Below are 21,874 nucleotides of genomic sequence, written 5' to 3' on the forward strand. Positions count from 1 at the left end.
GGCTCCTTGCCCCTCCCTCTCCGCGCGCCCGCGTCCGGTCCAGCAAAGTTGGTGGCGCCCCGGCGCGCGTGGGCATGGTGCACGGCAGGGTCTCCCGGCTCTCGGTCCACGACGTGCGCTTCCCCACGTCACTCGGGGGCCACGGCTCGGATGCCATGGTAAGCGCTGTCCGTCCCGGTGCCCTCCCGCCCCGCCGACGCTAGGACCCCTTAGGCGCGGGGCACCCGGAGGGGGCCCTTTGGAAGGTTTCCCACCTTTGGAACCGTTGCTTTTGTAAGTGGAGTGAAGGTATCTAGAGACTCCCCATCCTCCTAGGTTTTTTTCTTTTTCTTATTGTTCCTTTCTTTTCTGGCATTTAGTATTTCCTGTTTTTATATTTATGATTCACATTCTGTTGGAAATGCGAATCGTATTTGCAAAACGATGTTGTTGGGGCGCCCCCAGAGAAGCACTAAAACACAGCACAAGCTCCTCCACCGTAATGGAGCCCAGGAAACCCGCATACAGGGTGTTTTCAGATGGTGATCCCTGCCTCCCCCTACAACTTGCTGTGTGGCCAGGAGAAGGCCCTGACTCTCTGGACCTCTTGGGCCCATCTGTGAAAGGAAGGAGTCACTGGCTGGCTGGAAACCAGATGGACAAACTCACAGCAGTTGGGTCATGTGAAAGGGGCTCTCATGTTGTTCATTGTTCAGTCGCTCAGTCGTGTCCGACTCTTTGCGACTCTATGGACTGCAGCATTCCAGACATCCCTGTCCTTCAAGATCTCCTGAAGTTTGCTCAAAGTCCTGTCCATTGAGTCAATGATGCCATGAAGTTCCCAGAAAACATGAGTACAGAGGATGTGTCACCGTGAAGAGTCAGGTAGATGTCAGCCTTTGGAGATGCAGGCAAGTGAGCCCTGAAAGGTGTTTTTGTTCCCTGAGAGTGTTAGCAGGGCACTCCACACCCACATCTCCTGCAGTGGCTCCCAAATATGAGTCCTGCCTGCCTTGGATGCTCATTGCTCCTCCCCCCACCCCACGCCCACTCACCATTGGCCACAGGGGAAAAACAAAGTTGCCCTGCATGTAATGAATTTGGGAAGCCTCCTTGTTAGGGTAGTGGTTACCTGTTACTGGTGGGGAGCTGAGGGGGATTGGTACCCGAGGACTTCGATTCACACTGTAATGTTTGCCTCTTGAACGTGGAGGCCACACTGTGTATGTTCATTACATTCCACGTTCTCTGTGTGCACCTGAAACGGCCTCTTGTTAAAAAGTGCTCAAGTGATTTAAAAGACCTTTGTTCTGAGATTAGGTTATTCCTGATTTTCAAAACACTTGTGTCCTTTCTCATATGATGTTATGAAATGAAAGTCTCTCAGTCGTGTCTGACTCTGCGACCCCATGGGCTGTACTACTATCCATGGAATTCTCCAGGCCAGAATACTGGAATGGGTAGCCTATCCCTTTCCCTCCTCCAGGGCATCTTCCCAACCCAGGGATTGAACCTAGGTCTCCCGCAGGCGGATTCTTTACCAGCCGAGTCACCAGGGAAGTCCAAGAATACTGGAGTGGGTAGTCTATCCCTTCTCCAGCAGATCTTCCTAACCCAGGAATTGAACCAGGGTCTCCTGCATTGCAGGCGGATTCTCTACCAGTTGAGCTACCAGGGAAGCCCATATGATTTTATGGTAAATGACAAAAACCACCCATTGGGCTGTCCTTTGTGAATCTCCAAACATCCGTTTGAAGTTATGCTGACTTGTAAAATTTAAATACCTGATTTAGGGCAACCGCTTCTGCCCCTCTGTGGGATAGCAGCTGTGGGGAAACCACACAATCTCTCCAGGCCTAGTTTTTCTAACCTATAAAATGAGTATAGCAGGATCTGCTTTATCCGTGTAAATGAGATGTGTGTAGAGAGTCTGACACAGAGAAGGCTGTCAGTAGGTGTGGCTGTAATTACTGCTTGCTGATGAACTGAAACCTTGACTTTCCTCTTTGAATTTGTAAAGTGTTAAGGTTGCTGGCTCACTGTAGAATAAGAAATGGAATTTGTCTCTGGCCTGAGCGGTTTAGGACATCTGGGTCACGAGAGATTATATCTGACACCTGCATTGCAAGCTCATAAATACTTATGTATATTAGCTCCTAGAGATGTGGTGTGTGTTGTGTGCTCATTCCCAAGTGCCTCCATTTTCATTTTATTTATTTTTGGGGCCACCCCATGGCATAGCGATCTTAGTTCCCCGACCAGGGTTCAAACTCATGCCCCCCGCAGTGGAAGTGCAGTCTTAACCACTGGACCACCAGGGAAGTCCCCGCGAGTGCCTTCTTACTAGAAAGTCTGCGTGGCAGTTCTCAGCAGTATGGCCATGACTTTCAGGATTGCCCCCATCCCACCCAGCCCCGCCACCCAGCTCTCACCACATGCTGGATTCAGCAGTTCAGCTCCCACATGCCAGCACAGCAAGCCTTCCTGGTCACAAGTAGGATATTTTCACGAAGGAGCCCTGAAACTGTTCCCCATACTTGTTCTAGCAAAGGGTTCCACTGATTTCGTGTGTGTGTGTGTGTGTATTAGGCACTCACTTGTGTCCAACTCTTTGCAACCCCATGGACTTAGCCCACCAGGCTACTCTGTCCTTGGAATTGTTTCTTACCAGCCTTTTAAGAAATGTGGACCACTCAGGCCTTCAATGTTCCAGGCGCTCACCAAGGTTTCAGAGAGCCCAGATCCAGCCTAGCCTACCACCTCCCGATACCTTTTTCTTTTCCATTGTAGTTTATTACATAATACTAAATATAATTCCCTCTGCTAAACAGAGATCTCATTTCTGGGTCTTCTCTCTCACCCCAGGTCCCTCTGCCATCCTTCAGGAAGACATTCCTTTTGTCCATTCAGAGCTCCTGTGTTTGCTTTGGGGAACATGAACGGTTTCCTCCGATGGGAGCTCTTACTGCATCTGCTCTTATGTGACATCATTACTGGGTTTATTTGGGGATTTCTCACGTTTGCGGGTTTGGGGGGGCATTTCCTCTGCAGCACACAGACCCTGACTACTCAGCAGCCTATGTTGTCTTGGAGACGGATGCGGAAGACGGACTCAAGGGCTATGGAATTACCTTCACTCTGGGAAGAGGCACTGAAGTTGGTGAGTTGGGCCTCTCTTGAGGCCCTAGGATGCCTTCATTTCACTAACATTCCAGTTCTGACCTCATTTGCCTCCATATGTTGCTTGCCGTGAGAAAAAACAATGTTTGATGGTTTGCTTATTTCACTGGGAGAAATTTTTTAAATAGCAGAATTTGGCTTCTCTCCTTGTGGTTATCCATAGAACTGCAGGCACATCTTTGAAGCTCAGTCCCTCTCTCTCTGCCGAGCTGGGAGAACCTGAAGTGGGTGAGCAGCTGAGGGGCTTGAGAGGGGAGACATGTGTTCATGGAACAAGGCTCATTGTTGTGCACACAGAGAGTCTACTTGCTTTTGTGAATCCTCCACACAGAGTCGGTTTCAAGTTCACTGCCCTTCTTTGCAGCAAAGGCCGTAGGTCCTGCCCGGTTTCAGAGCTCTCACTCGGGAAAAGCAGACAGTGAAGGCAGTTTGTTGAGCCACAAGTCGGTCTTTCTTTTCTCAGAGCTGGATGAGGGCTCAGCCATGGTCTTGAGCCTCCACATTTTTGGAGACAAGGAAACAGACCCAGACAGCTGTTCAGCTAGTCCTGCAGAACATTTAAGTACAAATTATTTGTTTTTTTTTTTTTAAAGCATAATTTGGTTTATGCATGCACAAAGAACAAAATTCAATACATACCAAAAGAAGACCTCTCTGCCAGATCAATTTCACTGAGTCCTTAGGGGCTGAAACAAGGAAATAGATTCTCTGACTTTGATGGTGACTTGACCCCTCTCTCATGGATATTTGCACTGTCAGCCCTCTCCTAGTTGTAGAACAGTCTTGACCGATTGAATGATTTTAATATCATCAAGAAGATAAAAGAGATGTGTGTGTGTGGGACAAGGGAACCTTTCTTGAACGTTCTGTGGGTGCCATTAGGCTGTCCCCACCCCTCCCAGGGTTGCTGTCCAGTCATCCATCAATCAGGCCTTCCATGGATTCCTCCTGTGTACCCCCGTGTGTTACATGTTCTGCCAGGCACCGCAGGAATGACTTTACAAGGAGAGAGAGAGAGAGGGGACAGAGTCCCATGTACAAGGAACAGGAATGCATGAACTTCTCAGGGAGACAGGCGTACAAGAAACAATAGAGCAGTATGAGAAGGACCATTTGTTTTAAAGTGAGTACAAACTACACGGTAACTGTCCAGGAGGGTCAGTACAGCTTCAGAGCAACGGTGAGGCTTTGTGATGAGCCTTGAAGGGTAACCAGGAATTGGCCAAGCAGATGGAGGCACCTGGGCACTGATTCCCAGACTCCCACCCCCTAAGTCAACCATTTACTGTCGATGTTTCTCCAGGCAGTGACCACTGACCCCGCAGGCTGGAGAGCTATGTTTCAGCTTCTCCTGCAATTTTAATTCTCTGGTATAGGTTGAGACCTTTATGCAGCTCTAACCATACAGGGTGGCTCCCAAAGTTTGTGCCAAACTCAGCAAGCTTATAAGACGTGTTCTGGAACAAGCCTTCGGAACCACTGTTAACAGCCAGGACTTGGAACTGTGCTCGCTCGGGCCTGCCGTGAAGGGCCTGTGTTTCCTGGTACAGGTGTGCTGCTGAGTTCACGGGGTGGGGGCCTCCCATACTCCTCCCCACCCCCACTTGTCCCTATGGACACCTCCGGCAGGAGAAATCAATTCCCATCTCTCTGTGCCTGGAACAAATGGCTCTTTTGCGGTGACGGAGTTGGCTTCCTCCTGTTTCAGACCACAGCATGACAGAACCATTTTAATTGTGACCTTGCTGCGTTTTTCAGGTGACTCACTGCCATCTCACTGAACCATTACATGGTGTTCGAATTAAAGTTGAAAAAAATTCCATTAGCTCATCATGTCTTCCGCAGCCTTTATCAGCTACTTAACTAATCATTCTTTTATAATCTAAGAAAACAGTGCTTTCATTACCGTGAAGAGAGGGCCTTAATGTGTGAGAGAGGGAGAGGTTATGCTTGATTTGTTTTTTTAAGTATAGATGAGACCAGTATAGTTTTTGTAAAGGAAAAGAAAGAGAGATGAAAAAAGTGGAATTTTTAAAGAGACTAAATAGCCAGCCATAAGGGTTCCTGGCAGCATGAGAGCTCAGACCCGCGTTCTCTGTAGCCTTTCTGACTTGTCCCTCCCGGGCAGGAGGATCCCAGAAAGTTTTAGGCAGATGTAGTCACAGGAGAGAGCCCTGGCTTCAGTCAACAGTAAGCTGCCTTCAAGGCCCAAGTTTCTCCAGACAGATTTCCCACTCATCTTTTCAGACACCGGAATCAGGCTGACTCTGCGACCCCATGGACTGTAGCCCGCCAGGCTCCTCTGTCTGTGGGGTCTTCCAGGCAAGAATACTGGATTGGGTTGCCATTTCCTCCTCCAGGGGATATTCTGGACCCAGGGATTGAACCTGCGTCTTCTGCATTGCAGGTGGTTTCTTTACCATCTGAGCCACCAGGGAAGCCTGGAGTTAGGTCACCACAACCCAGTTTCTATGGAAGCCGCCAAATTTTAGTAAACTTCTTTCAGTGGACTCAGTCTGAGGGAGGAGAATCCATATCCTCTCGATGAATGTATTAGTGTTGTTTGTGCTTCTGTTGGAGCCAAAAAAGATGGGCTCATCCTCAAGGTTCGTTAAATGCATTTGCTCTGTGACACAAACCAGTCTGTTGTGTAACCCTCTCCTTAGTGAGACGGAGGTTTGATGCAGGTATTGATACAGGTCTCTCTGAGCTGCCAGCTTACTCTTCACGTCTCTAATCCAAGAGCACCAATCACCAAGGGGTGAGGGGGGCTCTGTCTTCCCAGAGCTCGAGGGGGTAAATGTCTGAACTGGAATCATTCCACATCCTAGTTACAAGAGCCCTAGAGAACATGGAAGGTGTGGGGATCAGCCCTAAATACTCAGTATGAGCATCACCTGAGGGCTGTGTCACGCAGAAGCCAAGCGTATCCTGTGAACGTGTTTAAATACTTTCAAAATGTCTTTCTCCTAAGGTCTGTCTAAAGTAAAACTGTGTCTCTGAGACTACCCTGTGAAGTGATGTGAAAATTTTAATATTGAAGCAACGGCTATGCCAAACAACAAGTCAATCAACATTTTTTATAATAAATTCATTGCTTTGAGGCTAAGTTGATTATTCTGGCCATTTAAACATAGACTGAGAGTGTTTTATAGATTGAGTAAACAGGAGAAGGGTCTTTGCAGACAGTTTTGTTTTTTTTTAACTGATTCTTCATCTGAAATAACACTACAAATTCTTATTTAAGGAGAGTACCAAAACTAAGTAATTGATGGTAATGCTGACCCAAATGAAGGTTAACCTTCAAATTAGTTTAATGTTCATGAAGTTTTTTAATGTACTTTAACATTTTACATGTAAATATTAAGCTAATTTCAAATTCATTTCATCTTTAATATAGTTATATTGTGAATTCAAGATATCTTCTATACTTGACAATGATGAAAAGACATTTCTCAAAATTCTATAAATCAGTCTTATTATTCCTTGGGAACAATTTAATAGCAAGATTTTGTTTTGCAGCTGACATATGGACACTTTACAAAGTGAACAGGAAAATGATTTGGGAACATGCTTTAAACTTTCAGGTCTATGTTCTTTTCATGTGGCAACCAATCAAAATGGATTTGCTCTGTTCAGAAATTAAGCTCTGAATATAGGTGAACAACTATTCTGTTTATTAGTTGTAACAACCACAGATGACATATTTGAGGCAATTTTTAAAGGCATGTACCTTTTATATTTAAAATTATCTTCATAAAATGCCCATTTTCGTTTGCGGTACTTGCGTGTCTTAATTTATTCACACCAACACTAATCAAGAATTGTATCCTCTTTCACAGTTGTCTGTGCTGTGAATGCTCTGGCCCCCCACGTGCTGAATAAGGACCTTGGCGACATTGTTGGGGATTTCAGAGGTTTCTACAGGCAGCTCACGAGTGATGGGCAGCTCAGATGGGTAAGGTGTCTTGCTTTGCGAAACTATTCTGTAAATAGCATTCCTGAAGTCTCATGTCCTTGGATTGCAACAACTGTGAAAATAGAGACAGGTTTAAGATATTAAGGTAAACATCTTAGTCAGATGAATTAGGGCTTGAACCAGGTGGACAGTCAGTATTTTAAGGTAATCTAGTCCTTTCTGTGAGACTTGACTCGGAACATACTTGGATCCCAAGAGCTATTGCTGCCCTTCCAGACCTCATCTCTGCTCCCTGAATGGAAAGAAGTGGTCTAGACTCCCTAGAAGATAAAGTGCCAAATGGGAACCTTTTAGAGAGAAATAATAGAAGAATTGAAGTTGTGGGGGGAGGTTATTAAGGACAGAAACGTAAGAGAAGAGCAAAAGTTAAGAAGAGGGAGACCTAAAAAAAAAAAAAAGAAGAAGAGAGAGACCAGAGCGCCTTTATGTGTGTAGGACTGTATTTGAACCTTAAGTTCGAAGCATGAAAAAAGTGAGATTCTAGAGAGAGAATTTTATCACAGTTAGATCAGGGTTTTCCTGCTGGCTCAGTAGTAAAGAATCTGCCTGCAATGCAAGAGACCTGGGTTCAATCCCAGCTCAGAAATATCCCTCGGAGAAAGGAATGACAACCCTTTCCTATATTCTTGTCTGGAGAATCCCATGGACAGAGGAGCCTGGCAGGCTAAGTCCATGGGGTCGCAAAGAATCAGACAAGACTGAGCAACTAACACTCACTTTTTCAAGGTCAGTCCAGTAGCTGACACCTTGCCCGTGTCTCCTGACATCAGCTCTGTCTTCTTCCAACTGTTCAGTCTCCTGAGCACAGAGAAAGTCATTGTCCACATTGCCTCGGATTTCATTCTTAACTTCTGCAAACTGAGTGAAACTTGCTTTAAAAGCATCCCCTGGAAGGAGTTCCCATTGGTCGAATCTGGGGCGATTCAATAAAGGTGGTATTTAACTACGTCATAATATTTAACTGTTGGCATTTTACTTGTTTTCCTTATTTCTGAATTTTGGTACTTGGAATAAAGACTCTTACTATATCCTTTGCTTTAAGAAAAAAGCAATGTGGTAGTCATGGTTGATAAATGATTGAATAACCTAAGAGTCCCTGAGTCCATTCAGATAGCAAACAACCAACAAAGGAAAGCTTGTCATTACCACAGAATACAAACTAATATAATGGGAATGGTAATGTTAGAAAACCACCATATTGCAAGCACCATGGCTGTAACTGATTGAGGCAGGAACAATCAGTGGATGCTAAAACTTAGGGGCAACGTTAATCTCCTTACTTCGAAAGGGAAATGGTAACCACACAGTGGAGAAGCCTAAAGGATACTAACTTACCCTAGCACTAAAAGATAATATGTGCGTGCTCAGTCCTATCCGACTCTTTGAGTCCCCGTGGACTGTAGCCCGCCAGGCTCCCCTATCCATGGGATTTCCCAGTCAAGGATACTGGAGTGGGTTGCCATTTCCTCCTCCAGGGGGTCTTCCTGACCCAGGGATGGAACCTGCATCGCCTGCATTGACGGGTGGATTCTTTATCATCTGGCCACTAGAGAAGCCCTAAACAATAACAGCCCGGATAACAGCAAAAGGAATGCAGTGGCAGCATCGCAGTCTAATCACGATGGGGCTGCAGATAACCCAGCTGGAGGAGCGCCGTCCTTGAAAATACTAATAATTATTTTTTTAGAAAAGAAAATTTGCTCCAGATAAAAAGAGACTAAAGTGACATGTCAGCTAAATGCCATTTGTGAATAACAGAAAGTACATTATTGAGACAGTTGGTGCAATTTGATTATGGACTGTCTTCATAGATAATAGTGTTCTATCAATATTATATTCCCTGAATTTGATCTTTGCACTATGGCTGTGTGAGAGAATGTCCTTGTTTTTAGGAACTATACTCTGAAGTATTTAGGATTAAGGGGGCATGGGATCTACAACTTACTCTCAAGTGACCCAGTAAAATAAATGTTCCTTATGTATTTTATTTACCTGTGTATATATATGTGTGTTTGTGCATGTATATATATGTAAATACAAAGAGAGAGGAAATATACAGGAGTTTTTTGTAATGTTCTTCCAGATCTTCTATAGGTTGCAAACTACTGGAGAAGGGCTTAACCTCCAAGTGAGGTTAAGTTCAGTCGCTCAGTCATGTCTGACTCTTTGCGACCCCGTGAACATAGCACGCCAGGCCTCCCTGTCCATCACCAACTCCCGGAGTTTACTCAAACTCATGTCCATTGAGTTGGTGATGCCATCCAGCCATCTCATCCTCTGTCGTCCCCTTCTCCTCCCACCTTCAATCTTACCCAGCATTAGGGCAGAGCTTCCATTGCTGCCTTTTAATTCATGAAGCATGTCCCTGACTAGGAGACCTAAAGATCCTTTTCTTTTCTAAGAAGTGCTGGTGTGTTTTGTTTCCTAACCAGATCGGTCCTGAGAAGGGTGTGGTGCATCTGGCCACGGCAGCCGTGCTCAACGCCGTGTGGGACCTGTGGGCCAAGCAGGAGGGGAAGGTAATCCTCCAGCAGCATCTCTGACCCCATGGAACATACAGCACATGACAGAGGAACACAACTCCCTCTGCGAGCAAAAGCATGTACAGCAGGCTCCCAGGGGACGTAAGAATTGTTCGATTGCTTGTCTGCCCAGAGGGATATTGGCAGCAGTTGGGACATCATCGGAGTAGGTTAGAAAGGGCTGAGAAAAGCAGACCACAGAGGTGAGGGCCAGCTGGAGCCAGTGGGTTGGGGCACCGGCAGGCATTGGTCTGATAGGGGCAATTTTCCACTAGCACATTTATTGTTGGAAAGCACGTGGGTGCCTCACACATGTTTTACAAATCTTTTCTTTTCTTCAAGCCTCTGTGGAAGTTACTTGTTGACATGGTAAGTAAATTCTTTAATACTCTGTTTTCCGTAAATGAAATGGATCTCATGGATTCCATGCCCTTCGATTATCAGTGGATACGTTATTCAGCATTGTCTCTGGATCAGTCACTGTGCTGCTGATCAGGCAGCACGCAGTCGGGTCCAGTACTCCTTCTCTGGTGTTTGAGGTGGCAGAGAGCTGTGCTCACACAGGCAGGGGTGTCTGATGGGTCCCACCTACCCCACTCCGGTGCTTCCTTCCATGTGTGATACAAATTCTCAAGCTTCTGTTTCCTGACTATGAAAAGGGAATAATCCTAACTTCTCTAGAAACTCCACAGAATTGGTTCAAAAACTAGTTGAGAAAAGTGCTTCAAACTCTGAAGACCAAAGTGTAATTACTAAGATATTATCTGGTCGCTTTGACATCAGAAGCAAATGGCAGATCAGACCCTTGAGGAAGGAGCCCAGGGTGAATTCTAAGGATAGGCCTCTGCCCTTTCCTTTCTCCTTGACACGTTGATACCAGCGACAAGCATCTCACTGCCAAGGAGGAGGAAACTGGGCAGGTTAAAGGGAGTGAACATCAGACCCAGGCAGACCTGGCTTTCAATCCGGGCTCCATCACTTGCTGGCTGTGTGACCTTCAGCATGCCTCTTAACCTCTCTGAGCTTCAGCCACCTCGGGGCAATGTCTTGGATGGTCATTGAAAATCTGGTGGTTAACAAAGGCCCTGGTTATTTTTTGGCCTGATAATTAAGGAGAAACAAAGAACCGTGCCCTTGAAGATTGTTGGAGGAAAGTGGAAACGAAAGGCTGTCGCATCATTTCTGACATGGTTGCAGGTGGCATGGGGGCATCACCTGAAGGATGGGCATGGACCTCTTGGGCCCCCTGCAGGCTCTAGGCTGGCCTCTCCAGGGAGGTGCCAGAGGTGGCCCCCAGAATTGAATGATTTGATGACCACTAGGAGGCAGCTGAGATTGCCCCGCTGTGGAGTTTTCATTCTTTTGGATCCTGTTCCCTCTTTCAAAGCCAGTGGTCTTAAAAGAAGCCGAATCTCCACGTTCAAAGGGCTTTGATGACAGTGAAGGATCACAGTGGCGTAGGTACTGTTGGTCACGGTACAACCTGCTTCCCAACAGACTGACTTAGACTGGTAGGGGGAGGTCTCAGCCAGAGGCCCAGCTGAGAGTGTGGGCCTCTCCAGGGAGGCCAGAGCCCCGAGAGCAGGGTGGGAGGAGGAGGGGGCCCAAAGGGCCTTTCCTGGACAGAATGAGCCCAGGCCCAGCGTAAGCAGATTCTTAGAACCGAGATCCACTTGTGGACTGACATGGGCCTTTCCATCCTGCTGTCTCGCCACCAGGACCCCCGGACACTGGTGTCCTGCATCGATTTCAGGTACATCACTGACGTCCTGACAGAGGAGGAAGCCTGCGGTGAGTCGTCCCCACACACTGGGAGCTTCCTGGTCTATTTTGCCCTGGCAGCTGCCAGGCCCAAAGCCTCATTGTCTAAAAGCGTATGATGCTTTTTATTTTTTCCAGAAATTCTGCGGCAAAGTCAGGTCGGGAAAAAAGAGCGAGGTGGGTTGTGAGGAAATTCTCTCATTATTTTTCTCTCGTTGTGCGCCTTTGCAGGTCCCTGTCCTTGGGGGTCTCACATCACGTCCCGCCCTCCATCCCCCACAGACAGATGGTTGGGTATGGATGCAGCAGCCTCCAGGGGTTACCTCTTAGGTCAGGGTTCACCTCGGCCACTGCCAGGAACAGGGCTGGCTTTAGGGTCACACCGCACGACAGGGGAAGGCTTGGCCAGTGGGGCCTTCCGGAGGGTAACCTGGCCCCAGTGTGACATCCTTGGGGCTGGGAGATGAGGATGAACAGGGCAGGCAGAATAGCTGGATTCTCCATGGGCAGCACTTCAGCCACAGATGATTCTAAAGCTGGAGGTCCCGCGGGTGCAAACTGTTGAAGATGGTTTTGTTTCCACAGAGGAGCAAATGCTGGCACACGGCTACCCCGCCTACACCACATCATGCGCCTGGCTGGGCTACCCTGACGCCACGCTGAAGCAGGTGGGCTGCGGAACCGGCTTCTGTAGACAGCAGGAGATGTGACATTTTCCTCTTGGCCTTCCTGAATCATTGTGGGTTCCAGGCTTCATCCTGGATACATGGACACACTCCACATAAAAGGAGAGGCATTTCCCTTGTGGACGCAGGGCTCTGTAGCCTGGCGAGCCCCCCTCAGCTGTGGATGGGCAAGCCACCTCCAGGCAGAATGACCCCTGACCATGCTCTGCGTTGGCTTCCTCACTGCGAGGTGGGAAATGATAGCTGTCCCAGGGGTGGTTTTGAGGATCCTGATGAACGCTGCCCTGTGTGATGCTCAAGGACCAGAGGTGGCCCATGGCTGCATCACTCCCCTTTCTCATCGCCCTGTGCTCACCTGCAGCTGACAGAGAAGGGGGACCAGCTTCTGGCTGTTACTCATTCACCGGCTCGGTCTCTGGACACTGCAGACTATCCCAGCTTTAAAAAGAGGGACAGAGATGCTCCATTCCCCCCACCAGGGATGTTGTGACAATGAATGAAGTGGTTCCCATAGAGATGAGGAAGGAAAGTCACCAAACAGCCTTGCTCTGTTGGCTAAGCTGTTTGTGCTCTGAATTTCAACAACACATGGTTGTTCTTCTGGTTCACGGCGCGGCCACAGCATTTGTGAAGCCGAGTCAGAGATGACTGAGGTGCTGCTGAGGCCAGGGAGGGTGTGTGTTGATGGCTCTGCCCCTTTCCCCGCAGCTCTGCAGCAAGGCGCTCAAGGACGGCTGGACCAGGTAACTCATTTGGCTGATCGTGAACTTGACTCTGCAGTTGGCAAGTGAGGCCGGTTGTAGAGAGGAGCCAGAAGCCAAGGGCACCAGGGAGGTCAGGATTCACCAGGAGCAGCCTGGCATGTTGGGACGCAGAAGTTTCATCTGAGGCCCTTTGTCCAAAGATAAGATATGAGCCTAGTTAGAATTCTGGAACATCAGAGTCAAAAGAGACCACTGATTTCCAGCTTTATCCAAGGACAAGTCTAGTTAGAATCCTGGCACATCAGAGTGAAATGAGATCACTGATTTCAAGCATCGATCCAGAATAGAAAGCCAGTCTTTACTGCAGTACCAAGCGTTGATTCAGCTTCTGTGTGAAAACTTCCAGACGCACTGAGCTTGGTAGGGCGTCTGTGTGTAGTTGAAGGGCTCTGAGTGTTAGAAGAGCTTCAATGTAATGAACCCTGGACTCCCCTATACCTTCCAGCCATTGGTCCCGGTGATTCTCCTGGGAATTCTCCCAAGAGGCAAGCTCCTCCTCTTCCGCAGGCCAGCTCCTCTCCAGCCTATCCCCCTGCACTTCTCGTCCGTCCTGCTGTGTGGTTACAGACCCCTGGGCAACCTGGGGTTTCCTCTGGGTTAGCTGTGGTTGTCTTTGGCTACTGCGAGTCCATACATGTGGCTCATGGTAGGCGGTGTGCCTGTCACTTGGATTTCTGCAGGAGTCTGGCCACCTGCCGGTCCGAGAATGGTCTGTGGAGCAGGAGCGCCAGCCAGCCCTGCTGCAGCTGTGGTAGATTAAGAAAATTATTTGTGTAGGTTGCTTGATAAATGATAAGGACTAAAAAAGGACTAAAAAAAGTCTCCAATTAACTTAAAATGCAGGATCTTGAGCCTTAACCCAGACCTGCTACATCAAAATCTGTATTTTTTGTGTGACTTAAAAAAAAATATTTCATTGGAGTATAGTTGGTTTACAAAGTTGTTAGTTTCAGGTGTACAGCAAAGTGAATCAGTTACACATACACATATATCCACTTTTGGGGGGGTTCTTTTCCTATATAGGCCATTACAGAGTATTGAGTAGAGTTCCCTGTGCTATACAGGAGGCCCTTATTCATTATGTGTTTTATAAATAGTAGTGTGTATCTGTCAATCCCTATCTCCCAGTTTATCCCTCCCCCACCCCCTGGTAACCATGTTTGTTTTCTACATCCATTGACTCTACTTCTGTTCTATAAATAAGTTCATTTGTAGCTTTTTTAGATTCCACTTATAAGTGATATATTTTTTGTCTGACTTCACTCAGTATAACAATCTCTAGGTGCATCCATGTGGCTTCAAATGGTAATTTTTCATTCTTTTTAGTGGCTGGGTAATACTCCATTGTATGCATGTACCAAAAATCTGCATTTTAACAAGATCCCTGGGTGATTTGCATGCCCACGAAACATTGAGAGGCATGGAATTCCTGTTGACTCCTCAGCTAAGGGCTAGGGAAGTGAGAACTTGATGGAGGCAGCGTGGGGCACTGGAAGGACACTTGGGATGGGATGGGTTTGGAATCTACATTGTGCCTTTTCCCCATTCCCTGTGAGTACCTGCTGTGTGATCATGGGGATATTGCTCAACCTCTCAACCTTGTTTTCTCTCTAAACTGGGAATAATAGATTTCATGGTTCTCCTCAAAGTTGCTGTTTCTGAAAAGGAGCAGCACGGCTGGGGATGGCAGCAGGTGCTCATAAGTGCCGGCACCTTTCTTCCTCCTGAGTAGCCGGGAGAGGCTGACACGTGACCGCTGGGGGTCAGAGAAGGCCCAGGAGAGATCTCCTAGGCCCCTGAGCTCAGAGAGTCCTCCTGAGGCTTCCACCCAGGATGGTCGTCTTCAGTGTTTGGTGCTGAGCGCAGAGGATGTAAGAGGGGCTTTTTGTCAGCACACAGGGTGGGCATAGTGGAATGTAGGGAACCTCAGGCCATCCAGGCTCCAGAGCAGCAGGCTGATGCCCGCATGCAGGACAGAAGCTAGTGAGCGAGGGGAGAGGAATATGGCTCACCTACCAGGTCTGACCACGCCTCTTGTTCTTAATTCCCTTCCATGGCACAGCAAAACCCGTCATGTTATTAAAGTTCTAGTGCTCTGTCCACTCCTGGACTTGAGGTCAGCAGGTCATTTAGAATTACTGCCCTGATACTGAGCATCTCTCTTTAGAGATGCTTACAGGGTTATTTTTGAGTGGCTTGTCTGAACATTGATTGGGAAAGGGCAAGAGTTTACTGGAAGAATTACTGAAACAGTCACTTCTAAAGAAAATCCAAATGTCTTCACTGAGTCAGTGAACAGGTCTAAATTATGAGATGAAATTTATGTTACAGGTTTAAGGTAAAAGTTGGTGCCGATCTCCAGGATGACATCCGTAGATGCCGACTCATCAGAAACATGATTGGGCCTGAGAAGACACTGGTAAGTACCCTCCCCAGCCGCTGAGAAGCAAGCAGCCTCTTACGAGGCCTCTGCTGTGTCGCTTCTATCATGTCCAGCTTTTTGCAACCCCATGGATTGTAGCCCACCAGGCTCCTCCGTCCATGGGATTCTCTAGGCAAGATTACTGGAGTGGGTTGCCATTTCCTTCTCCAGGGGATCTTCCTGACCCAGGGATCAAACCCATCGCTCTTACGTCTCCTGCATTGGCAGGCAGTTTCTTTACTAGTGCCACCTGGGAAGCCTCTGGCTAGGGCCAAAACAAGCTACTTCAAGCAAGGATTAAAGAACATTGGGAATTTTTAACACTGTATGTCAGAGGTACAGCTTTGAGGTCTTGGAGTAGGCCAATCTTAAAAACAGCTAAAAACCAACAAACATAAGTGAGGGGGTGGATAGTTTTTATGTTTTATTCTGCAGAACCATTCAGTAAGATCAATTTAGAGATTGTTCCTCTGTGCTAGTGTGGCTGTGCCTGAACAAACAGTTCTCCCATTGGTGCCCCAGTGTGTCAGTCATTTAATCCCCCTTCTTAACAAATCCGCCCGGCTGCCTTTGAGTAGGTGGGTTTCTGGGAGCCACTGCTCAAGAATCTGGAACTTTTGGTGAGATAAATGTAAGAATCAGCCACTCCTGTGTATTTTTCTGTTTCTTATTACATGTAAAATATTTTCCTTAAAGAAAGTCACAATAAGATATAGTCTTAAATTGTTTTGGAAGCATGTTTCATATATTAAAATAGAAGTTTGAGTCCTTGACCTAGGATCAAAAGCTCCATTATTTGTATATGAATTAACACTACTTTTGTCTTCTGAGGTCATCCTCATCTAAATAATTTATGACACAGATCGATTCTGGGTGTACCACTCAGCACATTCTACCAGAGAAAGCCGTCTCTGGGTCTGACTTGGCCAAGCATGATGATGTCAGAGATGGAGAAGCCCTTTCTTACCTCTGCACACTCAGCACCTGGCTTCCAGAGGCCTAGACTTGAAATCATCATTTACTTGATTTATTGCAAGTTACTCCTTTGCATGTCAGCTTTCCTGTCTGTAGCATGGGTTAATATGAACTGCCTCATAAAGAGTTACTATGACATTAAATGGGACAGGATCCGTAAAACGCCTGTGCAGTAGGTGCTGAATTAATGATACAGTTGGGGTTATTTATTATCGTGCCAACCAGAGTAGACAATAGCAAGAGACCATTGAGAACAAACTCAGCGTTAACTGTGATTCAGAATGTGATGAAATAGTTCCTACAAACTATGAACCTTGCAAGACAAATGTAATTTGGTGGTTTCTAAATGCAGGCTGGGCTTCCCAGGTGGCAAAGTGGTAAAGAATCTGCCTGCCAATGCAGGAGACATGAGTTCAATCCTTGGCTCAGGAAGATCCCCTGGAGGAAATGGCAACGCACTCCTGTATTCTCGCCTGGGAAATCCCATGGATAGAGGAGCCCGGTTGGCTACATGGGGTCACAGAGTCAGACATGACTGAGCATCCATGCACAAATGCAGATCAGGCTGGAGCTTCAGAGCCAGCCAGCACTTCTGGGCCCAGCCCAGGGCACTTCTGGATCTTGCAGCAGCTCCGAGTGATGCCATCTCCGAGACAGCATGTCAGGCTCATCTCAGCGGCCCCTTTGTTCGGTTACATGCTGGGCCCCACAGTCGTGGCACCGAGTGACCGCGAGTAACAGACAGCACTTCCTCCCTGGAGGCACAGCCCTGCAGCAGGGTCAGCAGTGGGCAAGCCTCCCCTCGAAGGGTCTCTCTCCCCTTTCAGATGATGGACGCCAACCAGCGCTGGGACGTGCCCGAGGCCGTGGAGTGGATGACAAAGCTGGCCGAGTTCAAGCCACTGTGGATTGAGGAGCCCACCTCCCCTGACGACATTCTGGGACACGCTGCCATTTCCAAGGTAGAGAAACTGCTGCTGCTAGAGCAGTGGTCTCAGACCCTAGGATTCCTGGGCTTGTTCCCTCTCGCACTGCTATTTATCCTAGAGAGAGTAATCACTAAAAGTTGAAAGGCTACCAGCAACCCAGAGGTCACCAGACCTGATTCCTGTACTCTGTAAATACAGAAATCTAACTGATGTTCAGATCTTTTACTCACCCAGACTGAAACAAAGTGGAGGTTTGCTAAGGTCAAGGTCAGGCAGACCCATAGAACGCTGCCCCTCAGTTTCCCCTAGAGCCCTTGAACCAGGACAGATCCACCCAAACTGAGGGCCCTCTTGGCTTCTCTCCCCTTCAGGTGTCAGAAGAACTCCGTGCATGAGAATGTGAGAAACATCCTGTGTCTCAGGGAGTCTCCCATTAGCTAGGTTCACAGCACTGACTAGGAAGCCAGAGGGGGTCACTTATAAAGGAGTTGGGGGGAGGAACAGGCTGTGGGATGTGAACTTGTGATGCCATCAGACCCAGGAGGTCCAGTGCCCCCCTTTTGCGGCACCTGAAACTTCATATAACTCCAAAGCAGGGCTCTTTCCTTCTTCAGCTCTAAATAGCTAACAGCCCCAAAATATTTTCAAACATTAGGAGTGTCAGTTCAAAAACAGGAAAGTGACATCAGGTTGCCTTGTATTCACAGGCACTGGCCCCCTTGGGCATCGGCGTGGCCACAGGAGAACAGGTAGGAGACATCTCCTTGGGGTGGCACACACTGGCACTGCCTGTGGACACTGCCCATGAGGCCACACCACCTGTGTTCTGCGATGGGAGGTTTTCTTCATCTAAGAAATGGGGTTACTTTACAGCAAGACATGGTCAAGAGTTTGTAGATTCTTCTACAATTCCTGTGACTCAGGTCACTGATCTTTTTCAAAGCATCTCATCAGAATTTACAAGGCAGCAATTTAAAGCTGCAGGGGTCTAGTAGGCACCGTTTAAGAAAGTCAGCCTCAAAACTACTTAAACACTGTGTTCCCTCTCTGTGCTTGTCAGCGAGCACAAGCGCCTGCGAAAACCCGCGACAGACTGCCCACGAGCAGCGCTGTGTGATGGGCGGGTTCTTGGCTCTCCTGGCCAAGGGAGCCGCGCTCTTCCGCCCTGTGTCTGTTCGTCACCTGGGTCACCTGCTCACCGCGGTCCCCGTATCTCATCCCGATGCTGCTGCTTCCACTTACCAGTGCCTGTGGCGGTCACGCCCTGATAGATGGTCTTTTATGCGACACACAAGAGACTGACACACACAGTCTTACGGTCTTTTACATGAGACACACACACATACTTACTTCTGCCAGCAGACTTGTAATGAGGTGAGCAGGAGGTCCCCTCCTGCCTCTCAGGGCTCGCCTCACGCCCACTGAGGACAAAGAATGCATACAGTCCAGGCTCCCAGGAGGCCACTGTCGAGTGACTTTGGAGTGGGCACGGTACCAGGTTCATAGACCCTGAAGGTGAGGGCTGACTCTCCTGTTGGTGTGTTTTAATTCTCTTTCCAGTGCCACAATAGAGTGATATTTAAGCAACTCCTACAGGCGAAAGCCCTGAAGTTTCTGCAGATTGACAGCTGCAGGCTGGGAAGTGTCAACGAGAACCTCTCAGTGTTGCTGATGGCCAAGAAGTTTGAAAGTAAGGGTGCCATGGGGCCACGGACCAGGCACCATCTCCCCACACAGCACATACCCTGCTTCCCTCTGGAGTTGCCATGCTGACTTTTTTCTAACTCAAGCTTAATCAGGCAATCTTTGATTTTCAGTCCTAAATATTAATGATATAATCACCTGCAGACACTAAGAAAAGCCACAGATTCCCCCTTCATACCTCCCCCTCTGCCCTCCTTGGCACTCACTGGCAACCTGTCTACACTTCTAGTTCCTGTGTGCCCGCACGCCGGGGGAGTTGGCCTCTGTGAACTGGTGCAGCATCTGATCATATTTGACTTCATATCTGTCTCTGCAAGCCTCCAAGACAGGTCTGTGATGTGGCGTTACCATCAGTACTGCCTCTCAGTCCACACAGTACCTTGGCCACTTGGCACATCCTAGAACTCAGTTTAGAGACCCACCACTAAATATAGTCTTCTTTCTTTTAAAGGGTGGTTTCCTGGTAGCTGTTTTCTAGGTACATAAGTTGGGGGTGGGGGGGGAAGGGGGAGAGTTGCAACCAAATGCAAACCCAAAACCCAGCTCCTATTTCTGACTTTCTAAAGCCTCGCTTTCATCACATACTGTCTGCCTCTGTCCAGTCTCTTCCCAACGCTGGAGTCGTCATCATCTGGCTGCATCTTTTAGTTCCATCTCATTTCTCAACATGCCCCAGATGAGCTTTAAATTAGGACAGTCTCCTTCCAGTCACCTGCACACAGGTTTTACTATGCTTTTCTTTCTTCCCAGAATTAAATATCGTACTTCAGACAGATCACTAGGAGTAGGTAGTGAGAGCATGAAGACATGCCTGGGAAAGGTGAACATCAAGTTCAGGACTGAGGAGTCTCTGTCTACAGGGACCTGGGAGGGTCTACGGGAACTTCTTCTATAAAGCAATATTTCGTTCTTCAGCTGAGTTTTAAAACACCTGAGAGATTTTAAACTCTTAAAACCCTCCTAGGGTTTTCTGCCTCCCCCATTTCAGGTCTGCAAAACAGAACCAAGGAGGGGGGTGGGTTTCGACCAACCTTGAAAGGTCCTGCAGGTTTTGAGGGATTAGAAAAAGGCTGAAGGGTTTGCCTAGAATCATGGGGTATCAGCCACCCCTAGACCGAGTCCATCTCTCTCAGTGGTGTTCGGCCCTCTGCCCAGCAGCCCATCTAACTGAAGGCATTTTTACTCCAACCCGACTCCTTCCTCCCAGGATGTGTGAATATGTCGACCACCTGCATGAACATTTCAAGTATCCTGTGCTGATCAGGGAGGCTTCCTACATGCCTCCAAAGGTGAGCCTGTAGTGCCCCCCACCCCCAGGCTTCCTCAGAAGCTCTGCCAGCCCCGCCCTACTGTTCTAGAGAGCTAGACCCCCGGACACAAACCTTGGTCTCCTCTGAGTCTGTTTTCATTATCTAGAAACAAATGGTTCTTTAGTCTTAAGTCCCCAGGCACAAAAGTCAGGGTTTGGGGTGAAATAGCCCGACAAGGCTTCTCTCCCGGCAGCCTTTCCCCACTAGCTGGACCTGAAAATACGCACTCCTTGCCCCCCGCCCTGTGCAACAGAACTAAAAACCAGGCACCATCTAGCAAGTTAGCAAAAGGTTTTGACTGCACCTTTTTTTTTTTTTTATTTGTTTCATTGACCCTCCTGTTCAAGAGATTGGGGCTCATTTTCACCAGCAGAGGTGGAACTAACAAAGGAAGTGTGATTAGTTACCTAACCCTGTGAAGCAGCAGGGCACCTCTCCCCCATTTCAAACAAACTGAATTTTTAAAAATGTTAATGCAGTTGCCTCTGGCTGAGACTTAAAAGCATTTCTTGGAGCAGAAGTAAGTAAAATAATGGCTTTTGTTCTGGGAGGTTATTGACAACTCCATTTTTTGTCTTTGATAGGACGCTGGTTATTCAACAGAAATGAAGGAGGACTCGGTAAAGAGACACCGCTATCCAGATGGTGAAGTCTGGAAGAAGCTCCTAACTGCTCAAGGGAATTAAGCGCTCAGCTCTGACACCTTTTGCTTTAAGTGAAAAGGCTTAAGATTTCTTGGGTCTGGTTTTACAAAAATAGAAGGAAAAAAAAAAATCATCCTGCCAATCAAGACAAGTTCAGCTAAAAGTCATACTAACCTCAGGGATCAGCTTAGTCATCATTATTACTTGATTCTTTTAGTAGAAAAAATTCTCCTATGTAGTATTTAGACAAAAATAGCTCCAATTAATTCAAAGTACAGGAAGATGTTCTTAAATTTTTCATCACACGCTGATACCTAGACATTGAACTGTACTTTGAAAACAAGCAGCATGCTGAAATACTCCCTTAATCTTTTTAAAAAACACACTTGTCATAAATCAGTATAATACAAACAGTGCTGCAGCACTGTGCGGTATCTGCTCTGCAACAAAAGTTTAAAAACATCACTGATAGCCCTGAGGTGGTTTAGCATCTTTCTCTTGCTCAGTGTAAGCCTTTGAGAGAATCCACACTGTGCTGAAGCTAATGAGGGTAAAATGGTATCAGACTATTTTTATAACCCTTAAAACCTTTATTCTAGATAATCATTGTTTTTTAATGATAAAGAAAGCCAGAATTAGATGAAAATAGGGTGAACTAGCTTACTCAGCATTTCTAAAATATTCCCTCTCTAAGCCACATCCAAACCAGAACACAGCACATGTGTGTTTATTTAGGAGGGTTCAGTTAATCTACTTTAGTCAGGAACTACACAGATAAATAATACAGAGTTTTAAACATGAACGCAGAACATTTATTGTAACAAGATATAAAACTTTAAACATTCATAACCACACTAGGCATAACCACACTAGGCATTAACATGACTGATGGTGTTACCCAGCTTGCTCAGATTTGGGGAACTAGTTCTATATAATTCTTGAAATGCACTGACCATTTTCCTAAAAACACTATGAAATTTGAATTAATATATATAAATTCTCTTTCCTGTCTTTATTCA

The 21,874-nt window shown here is 47.1% G+C and overlaps 1 protein-coding gene and 1 long non-coding RNA gene across 3 annotated transcripts; one reads left to right on the forward strand and one right to left on the reverse strand.

Moving 5' to 3' along the window:
• ENOSF1 (enolase superfamily member 1) lies at positions 1-21,852 on the forward strand. Of its 2 annotated transcripts, XM_006079209.4 has the most exons (16): positions 1-158; positions 3,031-3,139; positions 7,002-7,117; positions 9,571-9,657; positions 10,003-10,029; positions 11,379-11,451; positions 11,560-11,598; positions 12,007-12,089; positions 12,816-12,850; positions 15,203-15,290; positions 17,096-17,230; positions 17,905-17,946; positions 18,758-18,887; positions 19,131-19,230; positions 20,109-20,190; positions 20,796-21,852. In XM_006079209.4, exons 1-16 carry the CDS (start codon positions 75-77, stop codon positions 20,895-20,897), a joined length of 1,332 nt encoding a protein of 443 aa, XP_006079271.3. In that variant the 5' UTR covers positions 1-74; the 3' UTR covers positions 20,898-21,852. The 2 variants fall into 2 exon arrangements, with proteins under 2 accessions (XP_006079271.3, XP_044790626.2); XM_044934691.2 differs by lacking the exons at positions 1-158; positions 7,002-7,117 and having other exon boundaries at positions 3,062-3,139.
• LOC112581419 lies at positions 6,615-8,542 on the reverse strand. Its single transcript, XR_003105977.3, has 2 exons — positions 7,856-8,542; positions 6,615-7,190 (listed from the first exon to the last, which is right to left on the reverse strand). It is a non-coding gene; the product is annotated as an uncharacterized LOC112581419 (long non-coding RNA).
• Positions 21,853-21,874: the final 22 nt, after the last annotated feature.

The sequence above is a fragment of the Bubalus bubalis genome, chromosome 22 (genome assembly GCF_019923935.1).
Source record: "Bubalus bubalis isolate 160015118507 breed Murrah chromosome 22, NDDB_SH_1, whole genome shotgun sequence".
In the NCBI taxonomy this organism is placed as follows: Eukaryota; Metazoa; Chordata; class Mammalia; order Artiodactyla; family Bovidae; genus Bubalus; species Bubalus bubalis.